The 19,511-nt window shown below is 41.2% G+C and overlaps 1 protein-coding gene across 1 annotated transcript in view; it reads right to left on the bottom strand.

The window, feature by feature from the left end:
- STK32B (serine/threonine kinase 32B) overlaps window positions 1-19,511 on the bottom strand; it is a 173,085-nt gene that overhangs the window by 30,211 nt on the left and 123,363 nt on the right. The window contains exons 6-7 of the mRNA XM_075752511.1: window positions 16,563-16,652; window positions 2,278-2,381 (exon numbers count right to left, since the gene is read on the bottom strand). Of these exons, the coding sequence (XP_075608626.1) occupies window positions 2,278-2,381; window positions 16,563-16,652 (194 nt within the window). The remainder of the gene's footprint in view (window positions 1-2,277; window positions 2,382-16,562; window positions 16,653-19,511) is intronic.

Raw genomic sequence — 19,511 nt, 5'->3', positions numbered from 1 at the left:
ATGCAACATAAAATGATTGAAAGAACGCCTCCTTTTAAACGCTCCTTCCCTCCTTTCCTTCTGCCTTTCCCATGTGCTAGCATGCACCATGCTCCAACTGGAGAAAGTCATATCTCTGGGTGGCTCTGCCCAGTGCAATGTCTTCCTCTGTCCCCAGGGCTGCACCGAACACCCACCCGTCCGCTCTGCGGCAATGAGGCCCTCTTCTCGCTGCTGAACAAAAAGTGCTGTGGGACTGTGGAGGAGGAGGCTGCCTGCCTGCAGGTTTACCTTGCAGCCTTGTACGCGCAAGCTGCCTCTTTGCAGCCATCTGCACAGGGCTGCTGCAGCAGATGGAGCTTTGGAGCTCACAGTTGTTGCAGACAGCAACATGCCTCGGGTTAAGCACATTTCCTCAACCTGCCGCTACTTCTCTTGTCATCGCTCCTGTCAGTTTAGGCCTTGTCTAGACTAGAAAAATTGAGAAATACAATTCAGGAAAAAATACACCTTTTCCCAGTCTATACAAAGGTGCAGGCTGCCAAGCCACCCTCTGGCTTGCTCAATGGGCAAGAGCTGCTCTTCAGGAGAAAACAAGCAGCTGGCTTGGTTGACTGAAGCATAGACAGATGGCAATGTTTTATTTAAAAAAAAAAAAAAAGAATTGATTCAGCCTCAGCTTTGCTTCTGTAGTTGGATAGAGCTATTCAGAGAAGACTGTACAGACCTTGGTAGACTAATATCATTCTACAGGATTCTATATGCCCTCCTCTCCCTGGAAATGTTCAAGGCCAGGTTGGATGGGGCTTTGAGCAACCTGGTCTAGTGGAGGGTGTCCCTGCCCAGGGCAGGGGGTTGGAACTAGATGATCTTTAAGGCCCATTCCAACACAAATCATTCTATGATTCTATATAACTTTTCATTTATTAAAGTGACTAGGTATCTCTTGTGATTAGTCTTGGGAGTTCAGCTTTCCTTACACAACTGTTCATTGTGCTGCTTTCTTGGAGACAGTCGTTGGTGAAAGGGTTGATATCAAAACAGCAGGATTTTTTTTAAAATTTTTTATATGTGCAGCTAGTACTACCTACTGTCTGCGACTAGGGTTGAGAATGTATTATGCTTATCACTGCCAGACCTTAACTGTTCAGAATTAAATTTTCCATCCTGGGAAGAATGTCAGCTTAAAAACTCAGTAATTTTTGAGAATGGTGGTAGAGAAAAATTGCAAAGCCTTAAAAAGGGTTTTTAATACTCCTGTGCTTTGAGAGGAATGACTCAGATTTGGCATGGGAGAGATCTTTGTATCAGGAGCATGACTTTTTGCCATTTTTATGGAAATAAAAAATAGTTTGGCCAAGTTTTAGACCTTCGAAAAATGTTGCTTCTGGATTGAAGTACTAATGTCCAGACACTCTGAAATATAGTTTTCCATCTAAAAATGGTAATAATAATTGTTCTTTATTTCTAGTTTCCTTTGTCTGTCATCCTATATGAAACTGTGAGATCTTTATGGGACAGATTGTGTCACATCACAAAGTGCCTAGCAGGACACGGTAGCAGTACTGTGTTAGTGCCATATGAAAACATATACTACTCCCTTAAAACAGCATACTGCAGTGCAATAAAGTCCTCTTTCCAAAATAGGAATTAAGAATAAAAAAATAAAAACTTTAGCTACATGCCATTATCCTGAAATAGTACCTAAATTACAGTTTTCCATAGGGAACAGTAAATATTTAAGCAATCACTTTCAATCCTTTGAACCAAAATGGAAAAGAATTTTCCATTATCTTCTGTGATATTTGACCATGCTTAGGAAGATTTTTCATTAAGTTTTTACACATAATTGATTAGATAAGTAACAAGTGCACTGGCAGATAAGCATTTTCTGTAGCTGGGCCAAGCATCTTAGGATATTACATTAGCTCTGTTAAGGTATTAGCCAAGACAATCAAAGCTGATAAAACTAAACTAATAAACCCTGAAGTAACTCAACTTCTATTTTTAAAAAAAAAAAAAAAATTGTTGTTTCCAATTCAGCATTGTTGAGAAACCATTAAAACATTATGCCTTTCCATAGCCGAACTTAGGCAAACTTTCATAACATAATTGAGAGTGGGGTGAAACTTTCCTGTGAGTGTTTCCAGCTGGGAAGGACCCAGGACAGCATTCCTGACCTGAACTGCAGCCTCATCCGCTCAAATTTTATCATGAAGGGTGCACTCTGGGCCACTGCTAACTTTGGACTTCTGTCAGTCAATGTGTTAAATAACAACAAAAACCTATCTTTCTTACCCAACCCCTCAGTAATTCATAGGCCGTAATTCCTAGCGACCACCAGTCTACAGGGTAGGAGTATCCTGGACCGCCATCCATAAAGGCCTGGAATACTTCCGGAGCTAAAACAATAAATCAAATCAAACAAAAAGCATTATATTAAGATTAGACTATGGATCATTAATGTTGGCTGTTGAAAAATGAATGAGGACACAATTATCTGGAATTAAATACATTCGTAAGCGCAGTATTTTTAGGATGCACTTCCAGTGCCTTGGTTTTCTGTCAGCGAGTGCTTTTGTACAACAAACAGTGTGCCGTTTTCTGTGTTTGGTTGCTTTGCTGAGATGGTAGAGGGGAGCGATGGTGTAACACTGGCTGTGTTCCTCCCTTTGCAAATGCAATGCTCTCACGTGCTGCTCTACCAAAGCAAGAGTCTCTAAGAATGTATCTACATTGAGTTTTGACCAACCACATGGGCAATGCTGAGCTGTGGGTTACACCACGTCTTTTGCTGCAGGATCGCCAAGTTTCACCTAGTGCTGAGCAGAGCTGGAGGCAGGAGAGCAGTGAAGATGGCCCAGAGCTTGATCCTGGATTGGCTTTACGCCCAGCTCTCAAATCAAACCCTATATTTTATCATCTGCATTATGTGCTTCAGGGGAGCCTTCACTGGTCAGGGTTTTTCACAAGCCAATAACTTGTATGTTAATTCCTACCTGGCCCATTTCGGTTTCATGTGATGTGACTAAAACAAAGTAATGGGACGGGAATACCTGAAGTGTGACTTGGAATATTTAGGGTAATGCAAACATTTTATGGGGCAAATACTTGTGAGAAAGGTGATTCTTTGTGATTGATGGAGGTGTTGAACATGGTAAATCTAAACCTCATTCAACATTGGGATAGAATTAATCAAAGGAGTTTTAAAGGTATTCAGCATAGAAAATGCTAATTAAATACAAATCCTGACATCAATTGTATGCTGTGAGAAACTCTGTCATGACTAGAAATAAACACACTGTCAATAAAGCAATTAATTTCATAAAAATAATTTTCCTAGGGGGGGAGAGGGAAAGATCTTTTCAAAATAAGCATCCATTTAGCTAATTTCAGCAAGAAAGACACTGTAGTTTCTTCAGAAAACCATACAAAATAAGAGAGGATATGAAATGAATTGAAAAGTCAGTCATGCTTTTCTAATTATTTCACAGCAGAATCTCAGTATACTTTACAAAAACAACACTTTCCCTGGGGATTTTCTAAACAACACTATTACCAACCGTAACATCGCGCTAGATTGCAATTACCATGTGAGCCTCTTCTGGCCAGGATACTGAGTCTAATGTACCACATTACCACCTGATTACCATCGCATCACTTTCTAATGGGCATACTGCAAGGAATAATGTAATCTGGTCACACTTAACTTCTGACTGGCAGTTTGGGATTTGACTATGTATGGCAGTTAGAGAAGCACCTTTAATTAAAGCAAAAGCATTCCTTTCAGGGGAGTTTTTGCAGTCCTTGCATCATTATGGATGGCAACCTAACAATTTACAACTCCAGACCTGAGTTCAGAAAGCCTTGAAGAGCCAAACCTAATCGAGGATTTTGGCATCCTTGTATGCAGCAAGCCCCTAATCTGTAGGATAAAAAGCAATGAATGAATGAAAGTGGTCCTATAGTCTCTATACTCTCTGCCCAGCAGGACGACCTCTAAATAGGTTTGGTAGGAGAACTGCAGGCACTCAAATAAACATTTTTGCTAGAATACGTGTGTTTGGAGAATAGCTGACCGGTGGATCTCTGGCGTAGGTAAGCTTGTGCTGTGATCCAGTGAATGAATCAACAATGCCATGAAAGTCATCACACTGGGACAGCTCTGTCTCATTTCCAGATGATATAGCTTCCCTTGGCATGCTGTATCTTCAGATGTACTTCAGATCTTGTTTGCGTGCTGCTGGGGATCTGTGTAGGCACAATTTACATGTGTGCAGTCTATCATATAGATGCTAAGTGGGTAGACAGGATTTTTTTGTGTTACTTTAGTGGATTAATGCACCTAACTTGCACATCAGGCACCAAAGTCATATTTTTAATATCACCATAGGTGCCTTGCTTTCTTTAGCCACATTTGTTATGGGTTTTGCCTACTGTGCCTAGATGATGTATAGTATCTCATTACAGAAAATAGCCTTTGTGGACTTCTTTACTAAGATATATGGGTATAATATTGGTTTAACTCTTTCTTTTATAGCTTTAACATTGTAATAATATGACTGATCGCTATCTGATTTCTGTGAAGTAGAGATGAAAGTACTTTATTGATGTAACCTACAACATCGCCAGAATGGGGCAGCTGTTTTGCTAATTCAGTGACTGAGTTATCCACTTATTTTATTTGCTTGTTCTAAAAGCTTCAAGGTCAACTCATCCCACATTAAGCAGATCAGCAGAAAATGCTATCTTTTGCCCACTGACCCTGGTGTTTTGAAGCTCTTTTCTGACTTAAGTGATGACTGCATCCTTAGACCAGAAAATGGGCAGTTAGGCTCCTGATTTTTAAAGGCAGATAGCCCCTTTTTCCCTGCTTTCTCAGTATTGTTTGCAGTCCAGCTGGACTGCCTCTCTGCATTCAGTCTGCTCCAGTGAAGCGGCTGTAAGCACCTGCTTCGCAAGATGAGGGGGGGACTGACAGAAGGTGCAATAAGATTTACAGTATCCTATCTACAAGTTTTTTCTCAGGGTGACATCTCAACCCTACTGATGAAGCCAAAAGACCTTTCCCCAGTTTAGCAAGGCTGTTCAATACCAATCTCACGCTAAGCTTGTGCTCAGTGTATCTAAAAGCCTTTTTGAGCTGAGACATTAGGTGTGAATGACAGCCTCCTGCCTGTACGGCAGACTTCTGTAGTTTCCCTGCTCATTCAGAAACACAGCATGATTTTATGGAAAGACAGCAGATCCTCCAAGTGATGGGGTTTGCCAAGCTCTGAAGAACTAGAACTGTGAAATACAGATCATAACATTAGGTTTTGCTGTAAGAAATGTCTGTTAGGAGAATCAATTCTGAGTGCAAACTGTTAAGAATAAAAGCAACTAAAAAATCTGAAAGGGAAGTTAAAATTCTACATTGATTTTTTTTTTTAGGTTTGTTATTGAAATAAACTATCTGTAATCTTTTAAAATTTGAATTTGATCTCAGGCTCAACTTGGACAGCCGTCCTGCAGCCTGTTGTGGGGAGGTTCTTCCAAAGGATTGTAAGATTTGAGCTTGCCAGCCTGGAGCAAGGGCAACAGCTCTGCTGCGTGCACCCATTCTGCACACATCGTCTCTTCTCATAACAAACTTAGGATGAGAAGAACACTTGCATCTTTTACCCCCATGCATCTACCTAAATGCAAGAATCCTGGCTGCAAAAGTTCATTCACAAAAGTGAGAGAGTGCATGTGAGAATGAGAGTTTCAGATTTTTTTCCTCCAGCAATTTCTACTCAACAAAGGATTTTCAGGAAAACATGTGGGTTTAATACTGGCTCTGATCCTGCAGATTCTTTTGGCTGAGGGCTGTAGTTGCTATCACATATAGTCAGAGAGAAGGCAGTAGAAGTTTGCAAGGTGGAAACACAGCTTTTAAACAATGAGGCTAAATCAAGTAATAGCAAGTCTAGCGGCAAGAGTGAATTCGAGGACAAGCGGAGAAGTGATGCAATCAGTAGGTCTTACATGTCCTCACAGCTCCCTGTGAACAAACATTGACACAATGGAGAACTTCTTTATTAGAGCTGCCCAACAGAGTGCCTTCAACAGCAGTATCGTGGGCTGGCCTCACTGCTCACGCTGCTTTGAGTTGGACTAGAGACTCCTGAGGCCCCTGCTAACACGAACCACCCTACAGCCCTGCGAAGCTAATGAAGCTCAAGCAACCACCTTCTCACTCAGCCCATCTGAGTGGGGTGATGAAGGGATCAGAAGTCTCAATGGGACCTTTACAGCCTCTTCCTCTCCACAGTCACCATAAACCACAGGGGCTCTTCACCTCTGCTCAGACACCGGAAAACCTGTCACCCAAAGTACTGGGGACTTTTGAAAGCCTGGATCTCAGAAGCAATGCAGTCTTTCACCTGGGGAATTACTCTTCACATGTGGCAGAAGCATGATCCGCCAACTTTCATGCAAGGCTTTGGTAACTACAAAGACAGAGCATTTCAAAACTAATGCCATTCCCAGCTGGGACATCTGTGCTAATTTTATCAAGACATGCAATAAAATCAGAAATGTTTCTGTGGCTTGTACGATAATGAGTAAATGCATATATTTCAGAAACTCACCAAGCTAAAAATCCTCTGATTGTTTTTCTTCTTTTCTACATCTATATTTTCCCTAATAATATACTTACATGCTTTCACTGTTTATCTACTTGGCTTCCTTGAAAACTGACATAAAATGAACCCACCTTTGCACTGCATTAAGTGTACTTCAGTACATTCCTTGGCTGTCCCTAATATGTGTTTCCAGTTAATATTTTTTTTCCAACTAATAAAATAAATCCTTTTCAGAGCTCTGTCTTTTTATGCTTTTGCACTGTATCTTTCTAGTAATATCATATAATTGCAGACTGTCTCTGTACAAAGAGGAAGATTCCAAGGAAGTAAATAAATGGTTATTTCGCTTTAAAATAAAACCATACTGGAGAATAGCTAATAAAATGTGAACATGAAAGAAGATCTAGTGGGTCTGCATCCATCTCAGAAGCAGTGGCTTCCTGGGCTATCCATACTCCTGTTCTGTGGGTTTAGTCACACTTGGAGCTGCATATAATTTTGTGAAATAGAGAGTAATTTCTAACAAATCAGTTCATATGTATAACTACCCACTGCAATTGTCAAATCAGTCAGATGATCTACCTTGTAAGTGATGCAGAGGATGCATCTCATATTGTATGCATATTGCCCTAAAGACCTGTAAGAAAAAAATAAAGTACAAAACCTGAAATTTTACTTAACTGGTTGGTAATGCTGTACGCTACTTGTGGAAGATTATCAGTATTTAACAATATTATTTTTGACCTTGAAATAAAAGGGAATATCAATGTAAGTGCAAATAACACTGAAACCAATTTTCATTATTTTTTCCTATTGTCAAAGAGCATTTTGTACATATGATAAAATGCTTCTAAGTAGGGTTTCTAAAAATCTGCTGAGTATTCATAGGTCTCACTTAACTCCATACTTACACTATAAGTGTTCCAGGTCTCAGAAATTCAGGCCATTTTAATTGGGTGTCCAATGGTGACTATGAAAGGGCTGTCCATGATAAAATAGTCAATTTGAGGTCTATCACTCGGAATGGTTGGCACAAAGAATAGCTGTTACTATTTTTGATGAAGCATACTGGTTTAATCATAAAGATAATTCATCAGACTAAATCATAAAATGAAGAACTTGGAGTGGCTCTGATATGAATCCGAAATAACACAACGCGGCATTTCTTTTCTGATGAACTGATTTAAGTTTCACTTCCTTAGCAAGAAGCTAATCAAAGAGTGCCTGGTGTACTTACCTACCACTACCCAGGAGACTACCGAGTGCTGATTAGAAGCCTACTGAGCTATTACTTACTTTGAAGCTTCCCTGACTTCCATAGGCTGCTTTGAAACTTTGAAAAATTGGTGAGAGGGAAAGTGCAGTGAGATGAATGCATTAGACCCTTCTTCAAGTGGCCTTTACTACTTATTAACAAATCAGTATATTTAAGTAATAACTTGCAAGTGAGTCTGGCAAGATCGACTAGCTGCAAGGAGCTGATTGTCCATGCATAGCTAAATGTTGCCAACGAGAGCTGGTCATTAATTACTACAAAATGCCCTGTGCCAGCACTATTAATATAACAAACTGAAAATAAAATAAAAAATAAAGCCATACTGGTTTCGCCTAAATTTTTTTGGATTATCAGGTTCAGATGGACATGTCCAAAACATATCATGGGAATGAGAACCCTGGCATGAATCATCCAGTTGGCTAGCTAGAGCTCTCTGTAGTCTATTTGGATCTCAGCAGAGACCTTGCATGTCAGTAAGGGGAATCAGAGGTTTGTGGTGTACGGCAGGTGCTGCAGAGCAATACACTCTGCCAGGCGTGTAGCAAAACACACCTCAGTGGCACGGCTTTTACTGTAATGCTTGAGATTTCATAGATAGGAAAATAGATTTCAGTGTCATTGACCAAGGTTCAACGTGATACCACACTGTCAGGTACAATTCTCCTTCGTCATCTTAGTCCCTGATCTTGAAAAAAATAAAAAAACAAACCAAAATCATATATATATATATATATAAAAAAATGGATATATACACATATATATACAGTGCACACAGTATAAGCAGTGTTTTGGTTGACTAGCACAGAATAAGCAGTTGAATGTTTAGATTTTTCAGATTTTAAATGTGTGAATGACTTCTTGACACATTCATAGTTTCATCTTGTGAATCAGGCTTAATGGATGACAGATTAAGGTAAATAAAAAATGAACTTGATTTTTGAAGTAATATTCCAAGAACCTTGGACTGAGATGGTTCAGTGAAATATTAACTGCTTTCTCAGCACTGTGATGAGAAAATATTAATTTTCACTGTTCTCTGAAAAGTAAATTCAGAGGTCAGTAATTCTTCTAGGTCACGGCTTAACTAGAAAACAGAAATCAAACTACAGTGATGACAAGTGATCTTCTATTTAGAGGAGAAGCTGTTTTAAGAGCAAATGAAAGAAAACAACTTCCCTTTCCCTGAATGTAAATGTGGACTTGGTAAACTATCAATTTACCTCCTAGCATTTACTTTCTCATGTGCTAAAACGGTCTAAATTATAACGGACAGCTTTCTGAATCAGAGCATTAGACTAGCCAACTGCTAACTTGTATTGTATAAGGCAAAATCTGCATAAAGCCTGACCATGCTGGGCCGGCAATTTTCTAGTGTGAGATCTAGACTTGTTACAGCAGTATAATTGATTTTGTACCATTTTTCACATAATACACCTCAATAGTTCTAATACTCATATTTAATGCAATTATTCAATCAAAGTAAATATTTTAGATACCACTACCTGAATACAGATGCTGCATTTAGAATGCCTTATTAGCTTCCCATATGGCTATTCAACCTCCCCTGCCCTTAGTCAGAGCCCTGTCCCCATAAAACCCTCTGCATTACTCAGCCGCTGAACAGAACACAGCTCTTGCCGTTGCATTTGCACAAGGAAGCCCTTTCTGGTTGAACATCTGAATCAACCTCAGAGAAGAACCTCAGGTTGCTAGCCCCATTGAAAGAAAGACCAGCAGCAATGAATGTGTCACAGTCTCCTACTACTGAATATAAAATTATGCTGAAGTACGTTCCTTACTCCATCCAAAAGCTCACAGAGGTTGCAGTGTCAGTTTTTCTAGCAACTTGTTGAAGGGATTGTGTCCAAAAATATCTGTTAGGTTTTTGGAAGATTGGCCCGGTGTATGGACAGCAGCCGTTCTGCCCCGATACTGAAATTAACAGGTCTGGGTAACGGGATTCACAGGACAGACTGCGTACCTGACACGTCAGAAGGACTATTACGTACTCCTGCCTTACAAGCTCCTACCAGGTTAGCAAATGTCTTTGCATCAGTTTATGCACGCAAAAACCTGAGGAGCCTGCATGGTTTGAGCAAAGAACAGGAGTTACCCGGGGGGGCAGAAATGCCCCGCTGGGCTGCTGGATGTCCCCGCTCGTTGCCCTGTTTGCCACCTCCGCTGGAGGTCTCTTCCCCCTCAGATCTGCCGGCAGAGCTCTGCATCGGATCAGGCCCTACCACTTGAACTCAGTGTGGGGTTTTTTGACTGAAATAGTCAAAGAAATGATTGTATTAGCAGTTTTGCTGGAAGATCTCAAAGAGTAGAAGGAGGTTGGAGAGCACTGAGAGGTGAAAAGCAGCTGGAGACAGTAACTTCCTTCCTGATCTCCTGAGGTTTTTCAGCTGTTTGTGTGCCTACTTGTTAGTGTCAGAGCAGAGACGAAACATGCATACCCACTCGCAGCTCAGTGCTGAATTCCCTCAGTCACAGTGCTCCTTGCACAAGCTGAAAACCCCGTCGGTACGGCGAGTATTTATTTCAGCACCTCAAAGCCTCATACATCCGCTCGGTTCGTGCTTATCAGAACTAACAGAAGCCTCCCGGCTCATGCTGGCATCATGATATTTCGCTGGGATCAACAGGGCAGGTGGAGACATTGCCAGTGAAACTGCGTAGGTAGGCAGTCAAACCCTCGGGAGGAAAAGGGTGGGATTTTTAAAAGCCTAAACACTGCCTTAACTGCACTCAAAAAGCAACGAGCTGCAAAGCAGTATTTAATTTCAGAGCACTGTTTATTATGAGTCAGGGAAGAAGAAGGTTGAACACCTTTGAAAACCCAACTCCAAATTTATGCCTGTTATATTGTAACTACCTCAGGAACAAATTTAGCTCTACAGGATATTTTTACTTTACCTGTAAGGTTAATACTGGGACATCCACTAGCTTTCCTCTGACTCCAATAGTACTCCCACATGGTATTAATTAATAAATATGGGTGACTCATACATTTTAGAAGTTCAGTGGACCTCTGTAAATCCAGACTCCTCTGGTAATCTCAGGCATACAGCCATTCTTCACTGTGACAGCAACCTATGAAAGCAGCTGTGAAAATCTGAGATAACAAGCCTGTAGGATGGGAAGGGATAGCTGCGACTTTTCACATAATTTACTGCTGATTTTATTGGCCCTGGATTTTTTTCAGGTGTATTTATATTGTAAAATGTATTTTATTGGTTTGATTTGAAGTAAAGTCGCAGTGCATTATTCGGATAACTTCAGCCTCTGCTGAAGAAAACCGTAAAGCCTCCGCCTAACCTCCCTAACTCTCCTACCACCGGAAACAGAAAAAAAACCTAAACCCCAAACAAACCCCAACCCCCAAAATTTATAACCTGTGAATGGAAAGTTTTTGCAACACTCACAAATAATATACAGATGTATGGAAATTCCATCATTCAAAAAGGAAATATTTCAGTGAATAAAAAGCATGCACTGTAAGATCCAAACACATCTAAATTATGCAGGAGTGAGGAATTTAAAAAAAAAGATGAAATCTGTAATGTTTTCTACACATATTTTAGTATTTAACATTTTGTTTTGTAGCTGACCAACCTGTTGTAGGGGAGAGAGCCATTACTGCAAATGGGTCCCCAGCTCAGAGCACATTCTCTGAGACACAAGTATATTTCTTGCTGCCTGTATGAGGGACCGATAGAAAACCAATATTGTTTTCGCTCTTAAAGATGGAACAGTGTTGAAAATGGCAAACACTTACACAGGTGCTTCCAGCCAGGCAAATACAGACTTTCTTTAAACACAAGAGGCCTAATGAATGGCCTTCTGCAGAAAGAGCGAGCCACAGCCGAATATCCCAGGCACAGGCTGCGGCCAGGGACCGTGCCCTGCCCTGGCTTTCCTGGTCCACATCCCAGAGGAGACTGGAGGGGGCTCCCCCACAAGTGCTTGTGTTCGTTTGCTGGCAGCAAGGCATGCCGCCAGAAGTCAGCTAGGTCTCAAAGGACGTTTTGCATCGCTTGCCAGTGTAGGACGACAGCCTAAAAACCTATGAGCTTTCAAAGGGCTGCTTGTACAATAAAGCCTTTGACAAAACCCTCAATCACAGGTGCTGTAGAAGGTTTGAGCGGTAAATTTGCAATGATAAAATCAGGCACGGGTGACACACTCAAGTTTCCTAAACCAGTTTAAGGCACACATTGTATTTCACAGCTGCAGCTGCCTGAGCAGTACAAGACAGAAACTCTGAAGACCCCTGAACACTAAAAAGCTGATTTCACTCCAGCATTTCAGGTCATTGGCTTTGAGAAATAAAACTGCAGAAGCAGCTGGAAGTAGCTTGTCTCGCCAGGCTATTGGCCTCATTCCTTTCAGATTCATCGTTTTCCCTGGTTTTGCTCCTGCGTGTGGCAGGCATTGCACTTGTCTGAATGAATCAGCTGGGAAAGGAGAACGCAGAGAAATTACCAGAGTTTCTGGAGCAACATTCACGTTCAGATACATTTCATTCTGTGTAACCGTTTAATAAGTAGGGAAATAGGCAGGGAAAAATTCAGGCTGAGAAAGACTTAGGGGCAAAAAGGCTAATGTGAAGTGGGATTAAGCAAAGTCTGCAGGAGCTGATTCGCACCATGCTTAGCATCACAAGATAGGTATCTTAATCAGAACAGCTAGTGCATTTTTAGAACACAATATCAATTCACTGTGTTTTTTCCTGGATACCAGTTTTATGCAGTCATGCTGCATGTGAGCAAATCTCTCCCTAGCAATTTCTCAGCCTGTTTCAATCAGATTTCAAATAGGAACGGGAGCCTTAGAGATAACATTTTTCTGTTTATTTACTGAAATTGGCCATAGGAAGAAGTGAGAAATCTTATAAGTACCTCTACTAAGGGAAAGGCTGGAAAGTGCCCTCATATCTGATTAAACGTAACAGGATCCACATGGGAGTAAGCCTTTATAAATCTCCAAGGAGGGGAAAAAGCTTCCATCACATCTCATACCTTCATCATTGTGAAAACCAGCATAGCGTAAGGCATGTCTTACAGGAACCACTAAGTTTCCTTGGTTCTGGTGCTCAGCAAGAACCTTGCTTGAAGGTGATTTTGTCTTGTTACACCGAGGTTGAAGTGCGGTTTAAATTCCTGGTAATGAAGGCTTAGTACCAAACATAAAGCCAGCCTCCCCAATTCTTTTTTTCTGTTTCTCTCATTGTCTAAATGGCTTAGGTGAAGCCACATGGAAAGTCTTTGATACAGCCTTAAAGACAGAAATCATACAGACTTAAATAACTATCAGGAGCGAACCCAAAACTTTCTTAATTTGAGCACTGAGACTAGAAAGCCTTTGTAGCATTTTGCTAAAGCTAAGATTGTTTACAAAATTAAAGGTGTAAACTAAAAGAAGAAAGGAAGTGAAATCAATGCACTTGGAGGACAAAGCAGCACCAATGAGTGTCTGGCCGTATCTGTCAGACTCCTAATATTTGAGGTTTGCTGAAGCTTTGATACTCAAGCTGTGCCACAGAGAATCCTCACCCATCACTTTTCGCCTGAAAGAGGATTTTTACAGCTCTAAAAGATTTCCTGCTTTCTTACAGCTCCAAATAAATTCAGGGATGACTCTTCTGACTCCTTCTGTGTAGCGAAGACTGCGCTTGTGGCTTTTGCAGCATTTTTGCATTTCCAAGAGGTCAGGAAGGCACACTGGAGAGAAAGTAAGCTGGTGGATGGTGCCGTAGTGTCTTCATAAAGGGAAAGAGAGAATTTTTCTTGTACTGTTTCTTCTTGTTGTGAGATTGCTGGATATGGGGAAGACCTGATGTGTGGGGAGGAGGGCTCAGGGGCAGAACACCTCCTTGAGCTGAGGTGAACCAAGACAATAGTACATTAGTGTGCAAAGGTAAAATCCTGTCCCCATCTTCCCCCTCCTCCATGTCTATAGTTTACCTCTTTCCTTGGGCCAGCTTGGACTCACAGGAACCCTCCAGGAGCTCATTTAGCTCCTTGGGAAGGCAAAGAGGCTCAAATGTCTATGGCACTCCAGACTAAGGTCAGAGAAATGATTTGCCATGATGTTAAGCCATTTTTCATAATTTTAACCTTAAAATATCAAATCACTGTACTTCGCAATTACTAAGATTTTTGTGCTTTCTGTTGTTAAAAGCTAGGGGTTTTTTCTTGTGAGAAAAGCCTACCAACAGAGATCACTAATGAACTAAGAAGGTGTTGGTCCACCGATGTGTGCAGGTGGTCTGAAAGATGCTCCAAAGGACTCTATGTTTCCTGTTAACTCTCAGTAAAATATTTGAAGAATAGTTGCATACATTTTTGTACAGCTGTTTTAACTAATCTGCTTCTGATCATTAGCTGACAGACAATCTCTTCATTAGACACATTCAGGCTATGACAGACAGATGCTAAAATTCTAACTGACCCCTAAGCAAGTACTCAGCTTTTTTCTGCTTTCATAATAATTATGCTTTCTAATGTAAAACCGTCCAACTACTTCAAGATTTAAAATATAAGGCCATCAAAACAGTCATTTAATTGACTACCAAATTAAATCTCAGAAAAGACTCTGTTGTTATGTCTGTTGTCATCATCACAATTAAATATGGAAAATGTCTATTCTGCACTTGTTTGAGCTCCTGCGAAATGGCTGTTCTTCAAGGGTACTTTCGAAAAATCTGTGTAATAAGAATTTGCACATCTAATGCCAATGGCTACTAGAAGATTGTAGGCAGCCATTTAAGCAGAACGTGTGAGATCTGAGAAATAAGCTTTTCACAGAAATGCAAAAGTATCATATCAAAAATGTTGGAACTTTTTAACATATCAGTCACCATGTATGTAAGGGCAGTTCTGTGATTGTAGTTAGTGTCACATGTCAGTTGTACAGCTATTTGTCTGTGTGTGCTGAGGGGAAGGTCAAAGTATCTGTAGAGATAAAATGCTTTCTTTCCTGAGATTTTTTTTTTTTCCCCTCATAAATAAAGCCACCACATATTGGCAAAAGCGATCAAGCAAGTTATTTTTAAACTAAAGCTGTTGGTGTAAGTGAGGTTGCAACATCCCTTCCCCTCTCTTTCACCACACTGAACAGGGAGCCTGTGCTGCAACATTGAACACCCAGGTACCCAGGAAGCTCCGTACCCAGACTTGATCTCCTAACGGTCTATATCCCATGCCTGTGCAGCCTCGGCCATCTCATCTACGTAGAGACACTGAACTAGACACTCGGCTAAAGTGAATCAATACAAATTGCTGAGAAAGTTTTCATCTAAAACCTCATTCCTCTGCATAACTTAAATGCTTGAGTCAGGCCTATGTAAAATGTTTCTTGGTCTGTTTTGAGTACATTTATAGGAGTAGGCTAACCAGCACCAGGTCGGTGCACTGGTCACAAGCCCAAGTGGCACAGTGCGGCCACACACACGTCGTTGCATCCTATTAACTGCCCAAACGGGACAGCTATGCCCAGGCTGCTCAGGGGAAATAGACTCCAGCCCCTGCAAACTCTCTGGGAATTATTTGGGAGAGTGGTAGTGGGTTCATGACCAAACCACATCATATCTGAAAATACAACTCTGTTCTGGTGCCTGGGACAGCTCTGGCACAATGTCACAGCCTCTCACAGAGGCAACCAACAGATGCCTGTCTGCTTCATGTGATCTTCATCCTGCGTAAAACATCATAAGTTAATTCCTATTTCTTGGGCAAATGCTTTTACTCCTATGGTAATATGCAGACGTGGGGTAACACAGTGGCCTTTGGTTCCTCGAATGACATTTTCAAAATACAGTAGTTTACCAGTATTTTCCCAGTGTACGGGTGTTAGAAGTGCTCTGAGCATGTCTGCTAGGGAAAGCCTCTTGGAGATAGACATATCTCTTAGCCTCCCAGAACCCAAATAGGTTTAGTCTTAAGCTAGTCATCTCCACAGGCAATGACAATTACATATACAGGCAGAATTAAACCAGCAGATGTGTAGGAAGCCACAAGTAGGACAAATAACACCTATTCTTAGTCATGGAAGCTAGTCTAACTTTGGTAGGACAAATGACCTTCAGGAGATGCCTTCTGTCCTTCAGCTCCAGGGGAAGTTTGAAATATTAGCTTAGCCAAGATGCCTAACACTTAGACACATGAAGACAGGTGAACTGTATTTTACTCTTCCAGCCTTCAATCTATCTATGCATTTAAAATACATCATTAATATGCATAAAATGTTCCTAAAGCCATAGGGCAAGCACCTAAGGGGTTAGTTACATAGGACTCTAATAGACACATTTTTGAGGAACTCGGCATAGCAAAGCAATTAATAATGTACCTACATACTTTTAAATTGACTTTACATGTTCTCTGCTAGATCATAGCCACAGTGGTGCACATATAATCATATATTCTTGTCTCCAGCTGTAGGGGTTTGCAGGAAGAAACACAGTTGAGACTCTCCTGAGTTTACTTCACAAAACCAAACAGAACCTGACTAAAAGCGGAGACCAAGCTCCTGACCAATCCCTCCATCTCCAATGTTTTCCATTGTTAACACATATATACTGTCAAAAAAGAAGTTGGTCGCATTCATTGTATGCTTTTACAACTTAAAATCCTTTTAATATACCATTAGTCCACATTAATGTATTTTCTTGCATTTTTTAAATGGTCTTGAAAACTTACCCATATAGGGCTTTGTGCCAGCCATAGAGGAAGCTTTTTCTGAGCCTTTCACTATGGTTGCTATGTTAAAGTCAGTGATATGAACATGTCCTGCAATTACACAAAATAAAACATAGAAGTTAAAATAGCACACCGTACAAATATTCCTTCCTTTGTTTAACATTTACGTGATAACAGAAAGAAATTAAATTGGAGAAATTTATAACAATTCATGGAAACTTACTATTAAATGTTGCTCATAACTAGAAAAATCATATTGGCAGCAAAGCGATGGAACACTTTTCCTGTATGATTGCCTCCACTATCTGCTTGCAGTGCTAAACCTTTTTTGTTGGTCATTCCTGAACTTTCTCCTGCCATGAATGTTAAGGATAATAACTGTCTTCTCAGAACAGTAACACGTAGGAGCAGTGCTGAATTTTGTGAAGCTATGTATGAAATCTACCTCCAACTAAAGCCAGCCCTCGCATTCTCAGGTACTCGTGACACCTGTCTGCTATCACATCCACTTCAGGTTGCCATCAACCTGGCTTTTTCTGAGTCCCTTCAGGGCAAAAAAGGGAGCCAAGAAGAAAAAGGGTATTTTTATCATACAGTAACTATAAAATTAGATCCATGGTAGCAGAAGAGCGTGTATGTAACAGCAGCAGGTCCCAAATGATCACTCATTTGACAGCAGTTGCAAGACGAAAGATAAGCGACACAAGTCAACCTGCAGACATGCTGCCTGACCAGCCAGGCAGCTGATTTAAACTGAACTAATCAGGCTGGATGGCCCAAACCTGCTGTCATTACTCTTTTCCTGGGGTGGTTTACAACAAGCATAGGTTAAATTGCTCCACCACAGCAAAGCAATAGCTGTTAATCCTGGCTTGCCGTGGGCAAGTAAACTGAATGTAAATCTAGCCTGAAAATGTATCTGCAGAGTTTTAATTTGATAAGTCTGCTGTTAGGTTTTACATCTTCCAGTTAAGGACTAGTTTTATATTGTGGAGTGATGCAGATATTTTGCTTTCTGTGATTACATCTGGCAATGACATTGTGGAGGATAGAGGACAGGGAAAGGTACTCCTTTCCGCAGCTTAGCCCTGCACTCAGATCAGGATTAATACATCATGTGTTGAACTAGAGTCTTGAGTGACAGGTTCATGTAATTTTTATTTTTTTTTTAATCAAGATCTCAACCTCATTCAGTCCACAGAATGGAGCAGGCTTTAGGCATGATGCACTTATTAAGCAAGGCTGGTTGTTATCACGTTTGCTGCCAAAGATGAAAAGAGTGTAACAAATGACTGATGCTGAATGTTACCACAGTGCCCGACTGAGGAGCTGCAGTCTTAACAAAAGATTATGCTGCTCTGACAGCGTAACCTAGATCCTGCTCAAAGGCCACAGGAAATATATCTGCCAACCTCTAAGAATTCTGCAGTCGCACATGTGTGAGCTGAAATTCTCGCAGTCCCCTACTTTGTCCAGATCTGAGCTGGTTTTGAAGGGAAAAAGGAAGAAGGCACATCCCACTTGCAAAATTAAAGCTATTTCTCCTAATGGGAGATGCAGGAGTGTCTCAATGTTTTTGTTACAAAACAAACGAATGAAAACCCCACAAGTTTTCAATAAAACGGTTTGCATGCTTTCTGCAGTTTTCTAAAAAAAACTGCTTACGTTTTGACACTTTCCTCCTAAGATACCCAGCCCAGGAAGACATCTGCAAACAGCAGACAAAAACTGTGAGCAGATGAAAGCAATCAGTTTATAAAGGGAGGGAGGTGTTAGGTGGCCATGACCAGAATCAGTGTTCACAGCCTAGCCTGCCATCAGATTTCAAGATGGTCTTCCTCCTTCCTGGTGGCCAGACCGTAGCTTGTTTGCAGTGTATTTCTGCAATAATAAAACACCATGGCAGAAGGCTTCCTGAGAAAGATAATTGAACCACATAGAGCCACCTCATGGCAGTAGTTTTGAGCAATTCCATGTGTGCCGTAGAATGAAAAGCTGCAAGGATCTCGGCAGGCTAATACTTTCTCTTTTTTTGACAGAGAACTATAAAGTTCTGTCATTTAAATGACAGCATGGTAAGTGATGCTCCCTATTAGAGTGCCAGCATGATAGCCTGTTGCAAAACACCTATCTCATAACATCCATTCAGACTGATCCAAATAGTTGATTTGCGATGAAAATTGCCTCTCCTGCAGTGCATTGTTTTCTCTCCCTTTTATTAGATTTCTTTTCATTTAACAAAACCAAAATATCACACGTGAAATGTTGTATACACTGGTTGATGTTTTTTGTTAAAAAATGCCTTCCTGCAAGGCAAGGGATGGATTGGGAAGATAGGTTCTGCACAGGTCCTCTGCATCCTGCTGCCGATACAAGAGCAATGGGCAGGGCAGCAGGGCTGGAAAAACTCCACCTTTGCTCTTCCCCATCACAGGGCCACCCCACAGCCCATGGGCTGCCTTCAGGCAACCTTTGCCTGGTGCATAGAGGGCTGCTAATGGGCTGGGGAGGGAACGCAGGGTGTCCCGTGGGCAGGCGGATGGCTGTGCTACCCCAGGGACGGCACACAGCGCATGGTGGGAGCTGGGGCACGGGGGGCTGTGTCTGGGATTGAGTCAGAGCAGGGGGTAGTGGGGAAGGAACCCCTCGTGCCTGTCAGTGGTGGAGGAGGTCTGGAGGGATGTAGAGTCAGATCTTTGCTTGCCTGCACACACCACTGAACAGTTTTAACACTTTTAAGCCCAGTGACTTTTTTTTTTTTTTTAAAGTTGTTCATTCCTGGTGCGAATATTTCAAGAGGCAGTTAGACCCCAATTTTCTCTAGGAGTCTTTCTCATCAGCATCTAAGACATCTTTTTACTGCAACTCTTGCATATAGGAAGAGGAAAGGTAACTATTGCTGCAGTAAAAATTCTGGGATACTGGCTACTTCACACTGTTTCCAAAATT

This window comes from Balearica regulorum, chromosome 4 (genome assembly GCF_011004875.1).
Source record: "Balearica regulorum gibbericeps isolate bBalReg1 chromosome 4, bBalReg1.pri, whole genome shotgun sequence".
NCBI lineage: Eukaryota > Metazoa > Chordata > Aves > Gruiformes > Gruidae > Balearica > Balearica regulorum.
The sequence above is the reverse complement of the archived record's forward strand: the minus strand, read 5'-3'. Positions and strand labels throughout refer to the sequence as shown.